General features: G+C 43.7%; 1 protein-coding gene across 15 annotated transcripts in view; it reads left to right on the top strand.

Moving 5' to 3' along the window:
* Positions 1-3,487: 3,487 nt before the first annotated feature.
* The window catches only part of SH3RF2 (SH3 domain containing ring finger 2), a 132,318-nt gene continuing 122,522 nt past the window's right edge, over positions 3,488-13,283 (top strand). For all 15 annotated transcript variants that reach the window (XR_007406334.1, XR_007406336.1, XR_007406337.1 and 12 more), the window contains exons 1-2: positions 3,488-3,726; positions 4,866-5,349. Coding sequence is in view for 5 of the 15 variants with exons in the window: in XM_025448147.3 (XP_025303932.1) it covers positions 4,972-5,349 (378 nt within the window). In the remaining 10 variants the exon portion in view is untranslated. The remainder of the gene's footprint in view (positions 3,727-4,865; positions 5,350-13,283) is intronic.

A 13,283-nucleotide genomic window follows, 5' to 3' on the forward strand; every position in this document is an offset into this window, starting at 1 on the left:
ATGGGACTCTTGATCTCAGGGTTGTGAGTTCAAGCCCCATATTGGGCATAGGGCCTACTCATAAAACAAAAAAAAACAGTTTGGTATACATACGCCCAGACACAGTTTTTTCATTTATTGATTCATTAGTGAACCATTCAAGGCATTTAATAAGCATCAGCCACATGCCAGTCACTGTGTTAGTTTTAAGGCAAAGAGCAGTGACAAGACACATAGGTACCTTGCTTTTCTTGGAGCTTGTCTGTTTGGGGAATCAGGCATTAAATCATTATAATTACTGAATTATGATTGTGATAACTGCAATGAAGGATAAATGTAGGATGATAAACTTTCTAGTCGCGAGAATTAAGAAAGGCTTCCCTGAGGAAGTGGCATTTAAACTAAAACTTGCAGAGGAGGGGTTTAAAAAAGCAAAGGGTCGGGAAGAGTAACTAGGAAGAGAGGAGGAGGAAGAGTGTAACTAGAAAATGTTGCAGACAAAGCGCATAAACAAATGCATTCCAGTGGAAAAACTGAAACTGTCCTGAATATAGAGAAAAAGCCAGTGGAACTAGTGTGGGTGGGTGAGGGGAGATGTGCAGTAAATTGAGGCAGGCAGGAGCCAGGGCCTGGTAAGACAAAAGGGATTTAGATTTTATCTAAGGTCAATCAGAACCTACTGAAGAGTTGTGAACAGGGGAACAATATGAACAGATTTGGGGATGGAGTTTGTTTAACATAAATGGAGATATATTTGTAAATACAAACCAGCAGAAACTCATAAATATCACAAAGGTATTGAAAAAGTACAGTCTGTGGAGCACCTGGGTGGCTCAGTGGTTGAGCGTCTACCTTTGGCTCAGGGAGTGATCCTGGGGTCCTGGCATCAAGCACCGCATCAGGCTCCTTGCAGGGAGTCTGCTTCTCCCTCTGCCTCTCTCTCTCTGTATCTCTCATGAATGAATAAATAAAATCTTTTTAAAAAATAAAAAAGTACAGTGTGTAATCATTATATACCAGTACAGATATAAACAGGAGTTTTGATTCAGGGTGGAAGCAATAGAGGTGGTGGCCTGAGCCTGGAGTCTGGGAAGGCATACATAGTTCACCTTTTTGTTTATTTTTGAGGACTACTTGTTCATCTGATTTGATGCCAAGGTAGCATTTGGGTAAGCCAGGATGAAATCCTCATTTAAAACTCTCCCCTTTTTTCAAAAGCTTCAAAAGTTTCTACCAAGACTAACCTCATACGTGGGTGGTGGTGGGGACCACCTACAAGGTGTGAATTAAGAGGTGCTAAAAGACCACTCCTGTTCAGTGTAAACTTTCTCTGTCTTTCACTAGCACCTAAGAATCTACCATCACACTTGTATTCTGCTGAATCTTCAGTTGTCAGATAGTGCAGAGCAGCCTACTAGATCTATCTTGCCTTCCTGGAATGCAGCTAGTGTTTGAGTTTTGTCAGGGATAGGAGGGTTCGAAGCTACTTGAGACAACTGGTCACGCAATGGCATGGAAATGCATGAGACTGGGCATTTTGTATCATTTTGTTTTAGGTTGGCTCTGAGATCAGCTGGTGTGTACATATGGACATATATAAATGTGAATGGATTTACACAATAAAGAGATATGGGTATACTTACGGCACGTCCAGGACTTTATAATGTGGGAAGCAATAATGGAAAGGAACACAGCCCCTGGGATTGGGCCAGCCTGGGTTCAGATCAGAAGCTTTGTAATCCTAAGAAAGTTATGGCACCTACCTTATTGGGTGGTTGGGAAGATTTAATGAAATAATCTGTTTAAACTCTTAGCACTGGTCCATGATATATAGCAAGTACTTCGCAAATGTTACTCTTAAGGTTATGTGTGCTTTTGTCTTTATGCAAGTATCCCCATGTGTGTCCATGTTCATGTGGTGCAAATTTGGGCATCTAAGGGAGGTAGAATATGTTTAAGAACAAGAGAGGGAAAGAGGAAGGATGTTGTTCACCTCTGCAGCAGGAGTTATAGCACTGGAGCAGACCTTTCTAGAGGGTGAGGGGTTTGCAGAGCAGCTCACAGAGGAGAGGGCTCAGCTTTACCAAGTGGGAAAAAGTAAGGGACAGCAAAGGGCCTCAGATAAGAGACTTCCTGATGAGCATAGAATTTATAAAAGTGGAAATTAATTGAAGGAGAACAGGCAACAGAATTGGATTTGATGTTGTGGAAGCCCAAAAAAACCTTCATAAAGAGAGATGAGAAAAAGAGTTGAAAATGGTTTCTGAAATTGGCATGTACTCAAATCAGGTCTCTGTGCTCAGAGGACAGATGACTTCATCTGCTGCATCCTAATGCTCTCCTCTGTTGTGAGCTCCATGCATCTTTTCTTTTTCAGAAATAACATGGAAAAATTTTGTAAAACATGTAATCCGCCACCACCTGTTATCTGGCGTCTTGGTCCCCTCTTAAGATATTCCCATGGAGCTGTAGCTAAGTGCTTTCTGCATCATAAAGAACTGTCATCCTTAAGTTGAAAGAAGAGATTTAGTTAAAAAAAAAAAAAAAGAATACCAGTTTCTAGTCCCAGTTCTGCCCCTAACTTACTGGGCAACTTGAAGGAATCTCTTGATCTCTCTGGGCACAGCTCATCTGCAAAGGAAGTTGATTGGTCAGCTTGGGTCATTATCTTTTGACTTCCTGCCATCCCCAGATGCAGTTTAGCTCCCTCCAACCATCTCCTCCCCTTAAAGCTGTATCACCATAGGACATGGTAGTACGGAGCACGGAACACCTGTCTCTTGCTGGCTGTGACTCCTGGAATGGGTTATTTAACCTCTCTGTGTCTCAGTTTCCTTATTTGCAAATGAGGGTAAAGAAGAGTATAGTGTATTACTGGCTTACTAACAGGATTGAGTTATATAGGTAAAGTAGAACAGTGCTTAGCACAGATAAGGGCTACTCTGGGGTAAGATTATCATGAGTATTTACTTTATGGAATAACTATGTAACTTTACATGAAATGTGTTACAGATAAATCAAGACATCAAAGTATTAGCATTATTTGGAGCTATGGAAAGATTCCAGCAAGCATGGGGCAGGGAGAGAGACTGAAACCATTCCTTCTTCAAAACCCTTCTGTGCTGTGATTTTTCAAAGGTGTACATGTACTACCATGATACGATTTTTTTTTTAATTTAAAGAGATTGAGCAAAAGAGATCACTAAAGGTCCGTCTCAAATGTACAAATTCAAGGACTGACTGCTTTTCAAGGAGCAGTACTTTTTAGGTGGCGGGCTTATCTCTGTTATAGCTACCGTTAATATGTTTGACCTTTTCAGCAAATCCTTATAAAGGTTTAAAATACACACAGTCACCTTGGCATGTTTATAAACCGAGCATGTTTCAACTTCTGGGATAGGAGACAAAATGAGAAAAGTGAAAATATCAACTGCAAATATTTAGCCTTAGGGGCTGGCTTATATTTTGTCCCTTCTAATCTTTTCCCAGAAATCAACTCAGTTACACAAAGGAACGATGGGCAGCAGAGGGTGAACTCCCGAGAAAAGCGCTGCTACCTGCCAGGCAGTGAAAGCGTTAACAGGGCTGAGTAAGGCGATCCTTGAAATGAGTAAGACTCAGAGTTGTTAAAGTTTTCAAAGCGCGGCAGCGGCTCTTGGGGAAAAGGAAGCGAGTTGGAGGGAGCCTGGCCAAGCCGAGGATGGAGGATCGCGCTGAGCTGAACTCAGCTGGGGTTCTGTGCTCAAGGTTAGTGCCCCCCCACACACACACATCTCCCCAGAACTGACGCCTTGGGAGAGTTGTCTCAGGAAGGCAAGGCGCCCTCTCTCCTCCTGGTGTGTCATGTCTGCTTTGCTTACTGGCGGGCCACCCGCCCTTGGGCTGAACCTCCCAAACCTCCGGGGCTGCTGTGCACAATTTTGGCATTTGTGAGGGACAGGTGACCTCTTCCTGGGAGACCTCTTTCAACTGGACACTTCTTTTCAGACGTCTAAAAGGAAACTTTCTGGAATAAGGATGTTTTCAGACCACACACACACACACACACACACACATACTCACACCTGTATACATTGTTCCATCTTGATTTTTTTTGGTTGTGACCACAATCCAGAATTGGGATCTGTTTCAGATGAAACTGAGAACACTTGTCAAAGTAACTAAACAGGCTGTGTGACTTCACCCTGTGGGAGGAATCTTGTCTCTGAGGCTAGAATAATCAGGGGAGAGAAGGGGGGAGAAAAGAAGGAAGAAAGGGATGGAGGGAGGGACGAAAGGAGAGAAGGAGGGGGGGAAAAAAGCTTCCAAGCATCCTGGCCTGTGGTTAAGGCAAACAGTTTTTGAAAATGTGTTTCTCATAGAACTTTTTCTCATATGTTGCTAGAACAAACTAATGGGGGAAGATGCATAATGAAGGAGCTAATCCTACATCTGCATGAGATTCAGATAAACTTGTCTATATAAACTTGTCTGTTCTGCAGATAACAGATAAACCTAGGGGAAGAAGGAGGACTAGATGACTTCACAGAAATTGCATTTTGGGGGGGCCCTTGATGTGAGAACTGAAACTGATTGGTGGGGAAAAGAACCCCCTTTGAGCCCTCAGGCCACCTCAACCAGCCAGTTTTGTCTCCTTGCTCTTGCTTCCACACACAGAAGCAATGAGTAAGTAGTCAGTCACCATGGAGAATGCTCCCTGAGATCCTCCAGCAGGCAGGAGTTGAGCCTCATACCTGCTAGCACTGAATCAGAATGAGTCATTTGAAACTTGGGTGCTGGAACAAAGTACTTGCAAACTGCCTTATGAGACACTGCCTCCATGTAGGTGGGATATACCTCTCAGAGCAGTCCCATTTTCTTCATCTCTTCCTTTCTCATTCACACAGGCAGGAATTCTGACACTCCCAAGAGACTGGATCTGCCTCCTTGGCTCAGCTCACCCTACCATGCAGACTTTGCCCCTCCAGATCAGGATTGGAGTTTTAAAATAAAATGGATGATTTGACGTTACTTGATCTTCTGGAGTGCCCCGTGTGCTTTGAAAAGCTCGACGTCACAGCCAAAGTCCTCCCTTGCCAGCACACCTTCTGCAAACCATGTCTCCAGAGGATTTTCAAGGCTCACAAGGAGCTGAGGTGCCCCGAATGCAGGACCCTGGTGTTTTGCAGCATCGAAGCTCTGCCAGCCAACCTGCTGCTCGTGCGTCTTCTAGATGGTGTGCGCTCAGGGCAGAGCTCTGGAAGAGGGGGCTCCTTCCGCAGGCCTGGTGTGCTGACCTCGCAGGACAGCAGGAAAAGCAGGACTGACCCCAGAGGTCTGCAGTCCAGCCCTTTCCGACTGGTGCCTAATATCAGAATCCACATGGATGGGGTAAGAAAGATCTTATTTGTTCGTATTGTGTCCCTTTGGAGGTTGGATTTGTGTATACCAGCAGCTAGGAATTATCTTCCTATAGTTACATTTCAATGAGTGCTGCCAGTGATTCCCCAGAGAGAAGTTTCTATGGGCAGGGATCATTTTACTGAAACTTGGTGGAATCCTGAGCCTATCTTATCCATCCAGAAATTCTTAGAATTGTTGAGGTCTCCCCGTGCTGCTTGTCTAGAAGGTACTAGCACAAAGAAAGCCTTCGTGATTATTTTTCACCTTTCACTTCTGCTATTTGAGGCCAAACCAGTGCACAGGAAATGTGCAGAGGAGGGGGAAAAAGAGAAAACAAATCCAGCTGCTTTTTGCTTTTGAGATCTTTGAGAAGTTAAATGTCAGGTTTTGTTTTAATTTTACCCAACTCCATCTTCCCACCTCCAGTCCTGAAGTGCTATTATGACAGTGCTCATTCATGATCTGTTCGAAGTTATCAAGATACTTGAACACCCAAAGACTGTGCAGGAGGAAAGCATATCTGTGGGTGGACTGATTGATAGGAAGGCTGGGCTGTGAAGTACAACACGTGTGTACAGGAGCCCTGCAGATGTCTAACTCTACAAAATGAATCAAACATACATAAAATGCACCTCGGTGGCTGCCATAACCACAAAGGCCCGGCAGTGGTGCACAGGAGATCATAGGAACTCTTTTGCTGTTTGGATAACGCGAATCATTCTATCCAGCCATGCGATTGGATCCTGAGGACTCTATCTGACCTTGCTGCAAGCCTTTTGTGGGAAGCTGTGTTAAGGACACATCTTGAGAGGAGGGACGCAGTCCTTGTGAGTCCAGCAGGATTATGTGCACTGTCACCCCAGGAGTCAGTGTGTCAGAGCAGACACAGAAAGCTGTGACCTGGGTTACTGGCATACTTAGAAAGTCAAGGCTGCCTTCTGTGAAGTCTTACCTAAAGTGAACAGCTTTTTTTTTTTTTACATTTCATTATTCTTTTTAATTTATTTATTTTTTTAATAAATTTATTTTTTATTGGTGTTCAATTTACCAACATACAGAATAACACCCAGTGCTCATCCCATCAAGTGCCCCCCTCAGTGCCCGTCACCCATTCACCCCCACCCCCCGCCCTCCTCCCCTTCCACCACCCCTAATTTGTTTCCCAGAGTTAGGAGTCTTTATGTTCTGTCTCCCTTTCTGATATTTCCCACACATTTCTTCTCCCTTCCCTTCTAATCCTTTTCACTATTATTTATATTCCCCAAATGAATGAGAACATACACTGTTTGTCCTTCTCCGATTGACTTACTTCACTCAGCATCATACCCTCCAGTTCCACCCACGTTGAAGCAAATGGTGGGTATTTGTCGTTTCTAATGGCTGAGGAATATTCCATTGTATACATAAACCACAGCTTCTTTATCCATTCATCTTTCCATGGACACCGAGGCTCCTTCCACAGTTTGGCTATTGTGGACATTTCTGCTAGAAACATCGGGGTGCAGGTGTCCCGGCATTTCATTGCATCTGAATCTTTGGGGTAAATCCCCAACAGTGCAATTGCTGGGTCATAGGGCAGATCTATTTTTAACTCTTTGAGGAACCTCCACACAGTTTTCCAGAGTGGCTGCACCCTTTCACATTCCCACCAACAGTGTAAGAGGGTTCCCTTTTCTCCACATCCTCTCCAACATTTGTGGTTTCCTGCCTTGTTAATGTTTCCCATTCTCACTGGTGTGAGGTGGTATCTCATTGTGGTTTTGATTTGTATTTCCCTGATGGCAGGTGATGCAGAGCATTTTCTCATGTGCATGTTGGCCATGTCTATGTCTTCCTCTGTGAGATTTCTCTTCATGTCTTTTGCCCATTTCATGATTGGATTGTTCGTTTCTTTGGTGTTGAACAGCTTTAAATCTAACAGCAGAGTCCCCCCAACTCTGTTGTGAAGAGTAACAGTGGGTGGGAGGGTCTTCGCAGATTCCTTCCCGCACTGGAGAATAGGCTTATGATGTGCAGTCAGGACACTTTTCTAAAATACTCCTTTCAGTGGCTTACCTCCTTCTGTTCCCTACATCTCCAAGCTGCCCATGTAGTAGGGGAATGTGTCAAAAATGTGAGCGGGAAGCAGTGGGCATTGGTGTGATTTCTTCACTGCAGACTTTTTATTGCCATTGTGCTTGTATGTGTGACTGCATTCCTGAAAAGGGCTTGGTGCCCTTCTTGCAGGCTTCCTGTTAGCCCAAGGTCTAGTCATCAATCAGAATCCACAGGCCTGGAAAAGGCAGGGTGGGGGTAGGGCACTAAACTTCTCTCAAGTGCCTTGTTTATAGAGAATAGGGCTCTATCTGAGGTCAGCAAATCCTCCTTTGAATTTCTAAGACCCAACAACCTCTCCCCTCCCCCCCACCCAGCAAAGTCTGACTTGCCTCCTGGTGGAGTATCTTCACTGACTAGGAGAGTGTCGCCAGACTGGGAGGAAGGAAGTCTCTGACATCTTCGAATATTTTTGTTCAGGTTTTTATCTTTTTTTAATGTGGCCAGATTAAGAAAAGGTAGCAAGGAATGTATCCACGGTGACCAAGGTTTTAAACTGTGGAAGATTCCCAGGCCCCTCCTGGCGTAGGGAGCTGTGGGACTGAGAGGTGGTAATATGTAAGAGACAGCTGGTAAGATACTGCATGTCCCTGGAACTCTTTCCCAAGGACCTGTAACATCAGACAAAGGTGCCAGTGACGGGGTTGTGCCCATCATCTGAGCCACACTGGACCAAGTCCTTGTCTGGGGGCTGGAACACAGAAGTAGGCTGTTGAAGGCTACTGCTTTCAGGCAGCCCATGCCTTAGTAAAGATATTCTGCAAGAGAACAGAATTGGCAGTCTCCACCAGCCACCCCCGCTATTCCCGTCATTTTCTGAGCCATCCTGACTTGAAGTGGCTCATCTCACCCCTTTGCTTCTCTCAATGGGGCTATGAACAAACCTGTTTCTGGATGTAAATATGCCTGTCATTCTGTAGCATGTCTCTGCTTCCAAAAATGTAGCTATCTTCTGCAAGGGCAAAAGCAGGCATACATCCCTCAGTTAAGAGAACTGAGTATTGTCTGGGATGCCACATTGTCCTGAGAATCAGAGGACGTACTTACATCCTCAGTCAAATCCTCACCAAGTTACTTGCCCTCCCTGCCTCCTCAGTTTACCCAGTTTAGTCAACAGTTAATTCTTGCTACCCCTTCCCTCCAGGATAGTGTGAAAATTATCTTTTTAACATATGCTTATTGCCTTAGAAAACACATGCCCTGTAAATGCATAGCATCATCATTATCATTCATTGAAACCTGCTGTATGACTTGGGACAAGCCACTTAAGTTTGCTGGGTCTCAATTTAAAATTCTATAAAATCGGAAAATGTATTATAAAAACAGAGAACCATTGTGAGGCTTAACTAATTAGTGTTTACATAACACTTTGAGATCCTTAGATGAAAGGCATTTGGAAGATCATTATCATAGTAAACATTATTATTGACTGTTTATTGTACCCTGCCATGCATGAGGAATTCCAAAAAAACACAGAAGTGATAGTCCTCTCGCAGGAGAGTGTAATAGGTATTATTATTGAACTGGAGTCTGTGATGAGTCCAGCCCAGGATGATACTAAGTATAAAGTACTCCCCAAAGAGGGCATAAATAACCTGTTGTTGCAAGGTACCATTTTGTAAAACACCTCTTTCCGAGGACACGATGTTAACCTGACACTCTGAAAGAGTTCCTGCCTATGGGTTTGTAAAGCCTGAAGTCTGTTCTGCTCACCTAGGCTCTTTTAATAAATGAGCTCTCCAGCTTTTTTGTTGGCTCAAAGAGGTCTGGTGCTTCTCGTGCTAGCCAGTGTGCCAGGGTGGAACCGATAGTCACACTTCATGGTGCCAGCCCAAGAGAGAAAAATACAGTCCATTGTGCCTACCTGTCCAAAACCCTCCCAAGCCTATTGGTAAAAAGAAAACTTGAGAAATGGCTGGAGGTTTCTACAGCATTTAATTATTTCAAACCAACAGGTAAGATCAACAGACTCTTGGACAGCCCCTGGCAGTGCAAACCCCACTGGTTCTATTGCTTCCTTCATGCGGCAGTCAGGCCAAAGGAACTTTGCAAGCCTTCAGGAAAATTACAGGCTCCTGAATAATTGATCTCTCTTCCTCCCCACAATGTGAATTTTTAGAAATATTTCTGAATTAAGACAGGTAGGAAAGTAGTGAAATTTGCAAGCTTAGGTTTGAAAAATACAAGAATTTAAATCCTGCTACAGCTGCTCGCTCAGTAATTGTATACTTTGTGAGTTCCTTAAACCTGGGGGCCTCAATTCCCCATCCATGAACTGGAGATAATAGTAGTTACCTACTTCAGAGAGTTGTTGGGAGAAATAAATGAGATGATTCATGTCAGTTAGCTCTTAGCACGGCGACTGGCTCATACTTAGTGCTCAGTAAATGTTAGCTGGGGGATCCCTGGGTGGTGCAGCGGTTTGGCGCCCACCTTTGGCACAGGGCGCGATCCTGGAGATCCGGGATCAAATCCCACGTCAGGCTCCCGGTGCATGGAGCCTGCTTGTGTCTCTGCCTCTCTCTCTCTCTCTCTCTCTCTCTCTCTCTCTCTCTCTCTCTATGTGACTATCATAAATAAATTAAAAAAAAATGTTAGCTGGTATTGTTATTGAAGTGACTCAGTACTTTTCACTCTAAATTGCACGTCCTCCTTGACCTGCTTGCTAATAGAGTGTCATCCAAAGATGGTCCCTGGTACCCTAATTGTTGGACTGTTTGATTTTTCTCCACATGATCAATGGCTATGATTCAGATGCATGATTCTTCCCAGCTTGCACTGGCCTGGCAGCCCACTTCCAAGACCCCTAAGGAGGTAGGAGCTGATTCCAGAAGAAAACTTGCTAGCAACCTTCACTTCCCCAAATAACAAGCCCAAATGAACACCTTTTTGGAGGCAAGAAGCTTCCACTTCCCAGTGTCTCTGATTTTTCCCTAACTTCTTCAGTTCTCCTGTCTCCTGCCTCTCTATTCCCAACACAAATGTCTCTGCCCTGGGTGTTGCAAGGCCAGACTTTTCCCTTCTTTGTTACACATCATGCCAACCACACACATTTCTGTCTCTCTTGCCCCAGCTTAGCAAGAACACACCTGCCGCCTTCAGCACACAGACCAGGTGGCTGTGTCCTAGAAACTTCTTCAGCTGGTGTTGCAAGCCCTTGAGGGGGAAGAAATCAGGTCAGAAAATACACAAGAGAATTGAGGCTGAGTTGAAACCATAAGGTATCCAGCTCCTTTTCTGCGTCTTAGCTGCTGTGTCCTGTGACACAGAGGTTTCTGCTAAATTTGCAAGGGGGCTAAAGCTGTCTGAAACCCATGAAAACATCAATCAGGTGCCACCTGGGTCAGCAAGGACTACATGTGACAGGTGGAAGAAGACATAAAGACAGGAGCTAAGGTGGTGAAATCAGGAGACCTGATGGATCTCCACCTTCACACACATTTGCTTATCTTTCTAAAAACCATATGGCACCAAATTGGCTCTGCCCCCAACCTCTCTCTCTATCCGTCCTTCCTAGTTACAATCCCTTCCCTTTTATTGCTTACCGTGATGTTAAGAATATGTCATCAGATGGAGCTAGGTATATGCTGGGATTCATTTATTTGCCTTAGGCAGGTCACTTAACCTCTTTTACCCCCAGTTTCCATATTTGTGTAATGGAGACAATAATGGTGTGCATATATCATAAAGCTACTGTAAGATTAAAATGTGATAATGCATGTAAAAATCTGAATGCCTGGCACATCACAGATGCTGATAAATGTTAGCAACAGAAAAATAACAAAACAGCAACAGTAGAGGAGAAAGTCTGCTGGCATGGGATTTGAAATTCTTTGCACCCACACATAACCATGCAGAGACTTCCATTAAAAAATGAAGCAAAGGGGATAGCGAAAGGAAAGGGAGTTTTATTTTTTTTAAGATTTATTTATTTATTTATGAGAGAGAGAGAGAGAGAGAGAGAGGCAGAGACACAGGAGGAGGGAGAAGCAGGCTCCATCCAGGGAACCTGACATGGGACTCGATGCCGGGTCTCCAGGATCACACCCTGGGCTGAAGGCAAGCGCCAAACCGCTGAGCCACCCAGGGATCCCTGGAAAGGGAGTTTTAAAAAGACAAGACTATAGAAATGGAAAATAATGGTTCTGAGTATTTGCCAGAGATGACGGTGTGAGAGAGGATGTGACTAGAAAGGGATAGCATGATGGAGTTCTCTTGAGTGAAGGAACTCTTCTATACCCTGACAGTGGTGGCAGTTATAGGAGTCCAGATATCTGTTAAAATTCATAGGCATATATACCAGGAGGAAAAAGAAAGTCTATTTTACTGTCTACTGATGTTTAAAATATTTTTTAAAATGGAAAAGGGAGCTCTTGTACACTTCTTATCATCTCTGCCTGATTTCACCCAGTCTGAGTTCATCTCTTCGTGTATTGAGTCAGTGCTGTTTTTGAGGAGGACTTGGCCATCATTTGAATGACCAGGGTAATTCCTGCAGCCGGGCTCCTCTCTGTTTTATGGAGCCAGCCTATTACCTCTTTCTATTTTCTCATCAGTTAAAGCTGTCTGGTTCAAGTGTGGACAAACACAGCAGCTCAGCGCCCATAGGGCAGCCAAGGCAGAGGGGTGGGGCAACAGGCTCTCGTGATGCAACCTCAGTTATCCACACAGAGCGCTCCAGGCAGGTCACCTAAGGGATTAGCCAACACATATTTTTGTGTTGTTTTCCTTACCTCTTAGGAAAGGTTACCTGCCCACACATCCCTCATAGGATAAAGAGAGATTACGAGAACGCAAGGGAGAATGCTTGTTCAGCCCTTTTACTCACAAAAAGCATCCTCATCTCTCCCATTACAGATGGCACTACGTAGCTTTGGGCTGACCTGGGACCAGCTCAAATACAGCTCTCCTCACTTGCCTGGTCTTCTCCTTTTCTTTCTTCTCTCTCTCTCTCTCTCTCTCTCTCTCAATCATGCGTCTATATTAGAGCAGTCTTTCACAACATGTATTCAGCAATCTATGGATAGATAGATGGTCCTTAAAGCTCCGGGGTAAAACAAACCCAAGCTTAAAACAGAGCTAAACATTTTTATTCTTTGTGACAGCACTTGTCAGAACTTTTAGCATGCTGGTGAAGTGTGAATCTCTGAGTGGTAAATTATAAGAAATGTTTCCCAGACTTCTTTGACAGTGGTGTGCCCCTCTCCTCCCTTTTATTAATACCTTGAATGATATTAATTGTCCACATAACAAATTTAGGAAAATGTCTCATACTAATGCAAAGGCAACTGAGCCAGCAAAGAGAACCCATATTGTAGTTAGAGACTACTGACTCATTCCAAGAAGAGTTTTAGGCAAGTTCTTGTCATTAGGAGATATTTTTGGAATACTATTGGAAACTCATTATCACCACCCTCTGTAGTGTTTATTTAGCTCCTATCAGTGTCCAGCATTAAGCACTATGGGAACACAGCAAAGTTAAGATCCTCACTTTGCCAGTGCTTACTGTCTAGTGGCAAAACCAACTAGTCAGTATACATGTATATACACGTATATATACATATATACACATATGTGTGATACACATACACACAGCATGCATATATCCCTGACTTAAAGATATTATCCATTAGAAGATATGTTATCATTTTAGTTATAGCACTTAAAGGAAAAAGGAAACAGTACTGTGTTAGGTGTTCACTGTAGGATACATCCAATTTTAGAAATGTTAAGATATGAAAAAAGGAGTGTCTGACTTACTGTCTGATTCCATTTATATAAAATTCTAGAAATGACAAAACTATATTATATAGTGACTTGGGGGAGGA

This window comes from Canis lupus, chromosome 2 (assembly GCF_003254725.2).
Source record: "Canis lupus dingo isolate Sandy chromosome 2, ASM325472v2, whole genome shotgun sequence".
Lineage (NCBI taxonomy): Eukaryota > Metazoa > Chordata > Mammalia > Carnivora > Canidae > Canis > Canis lupus.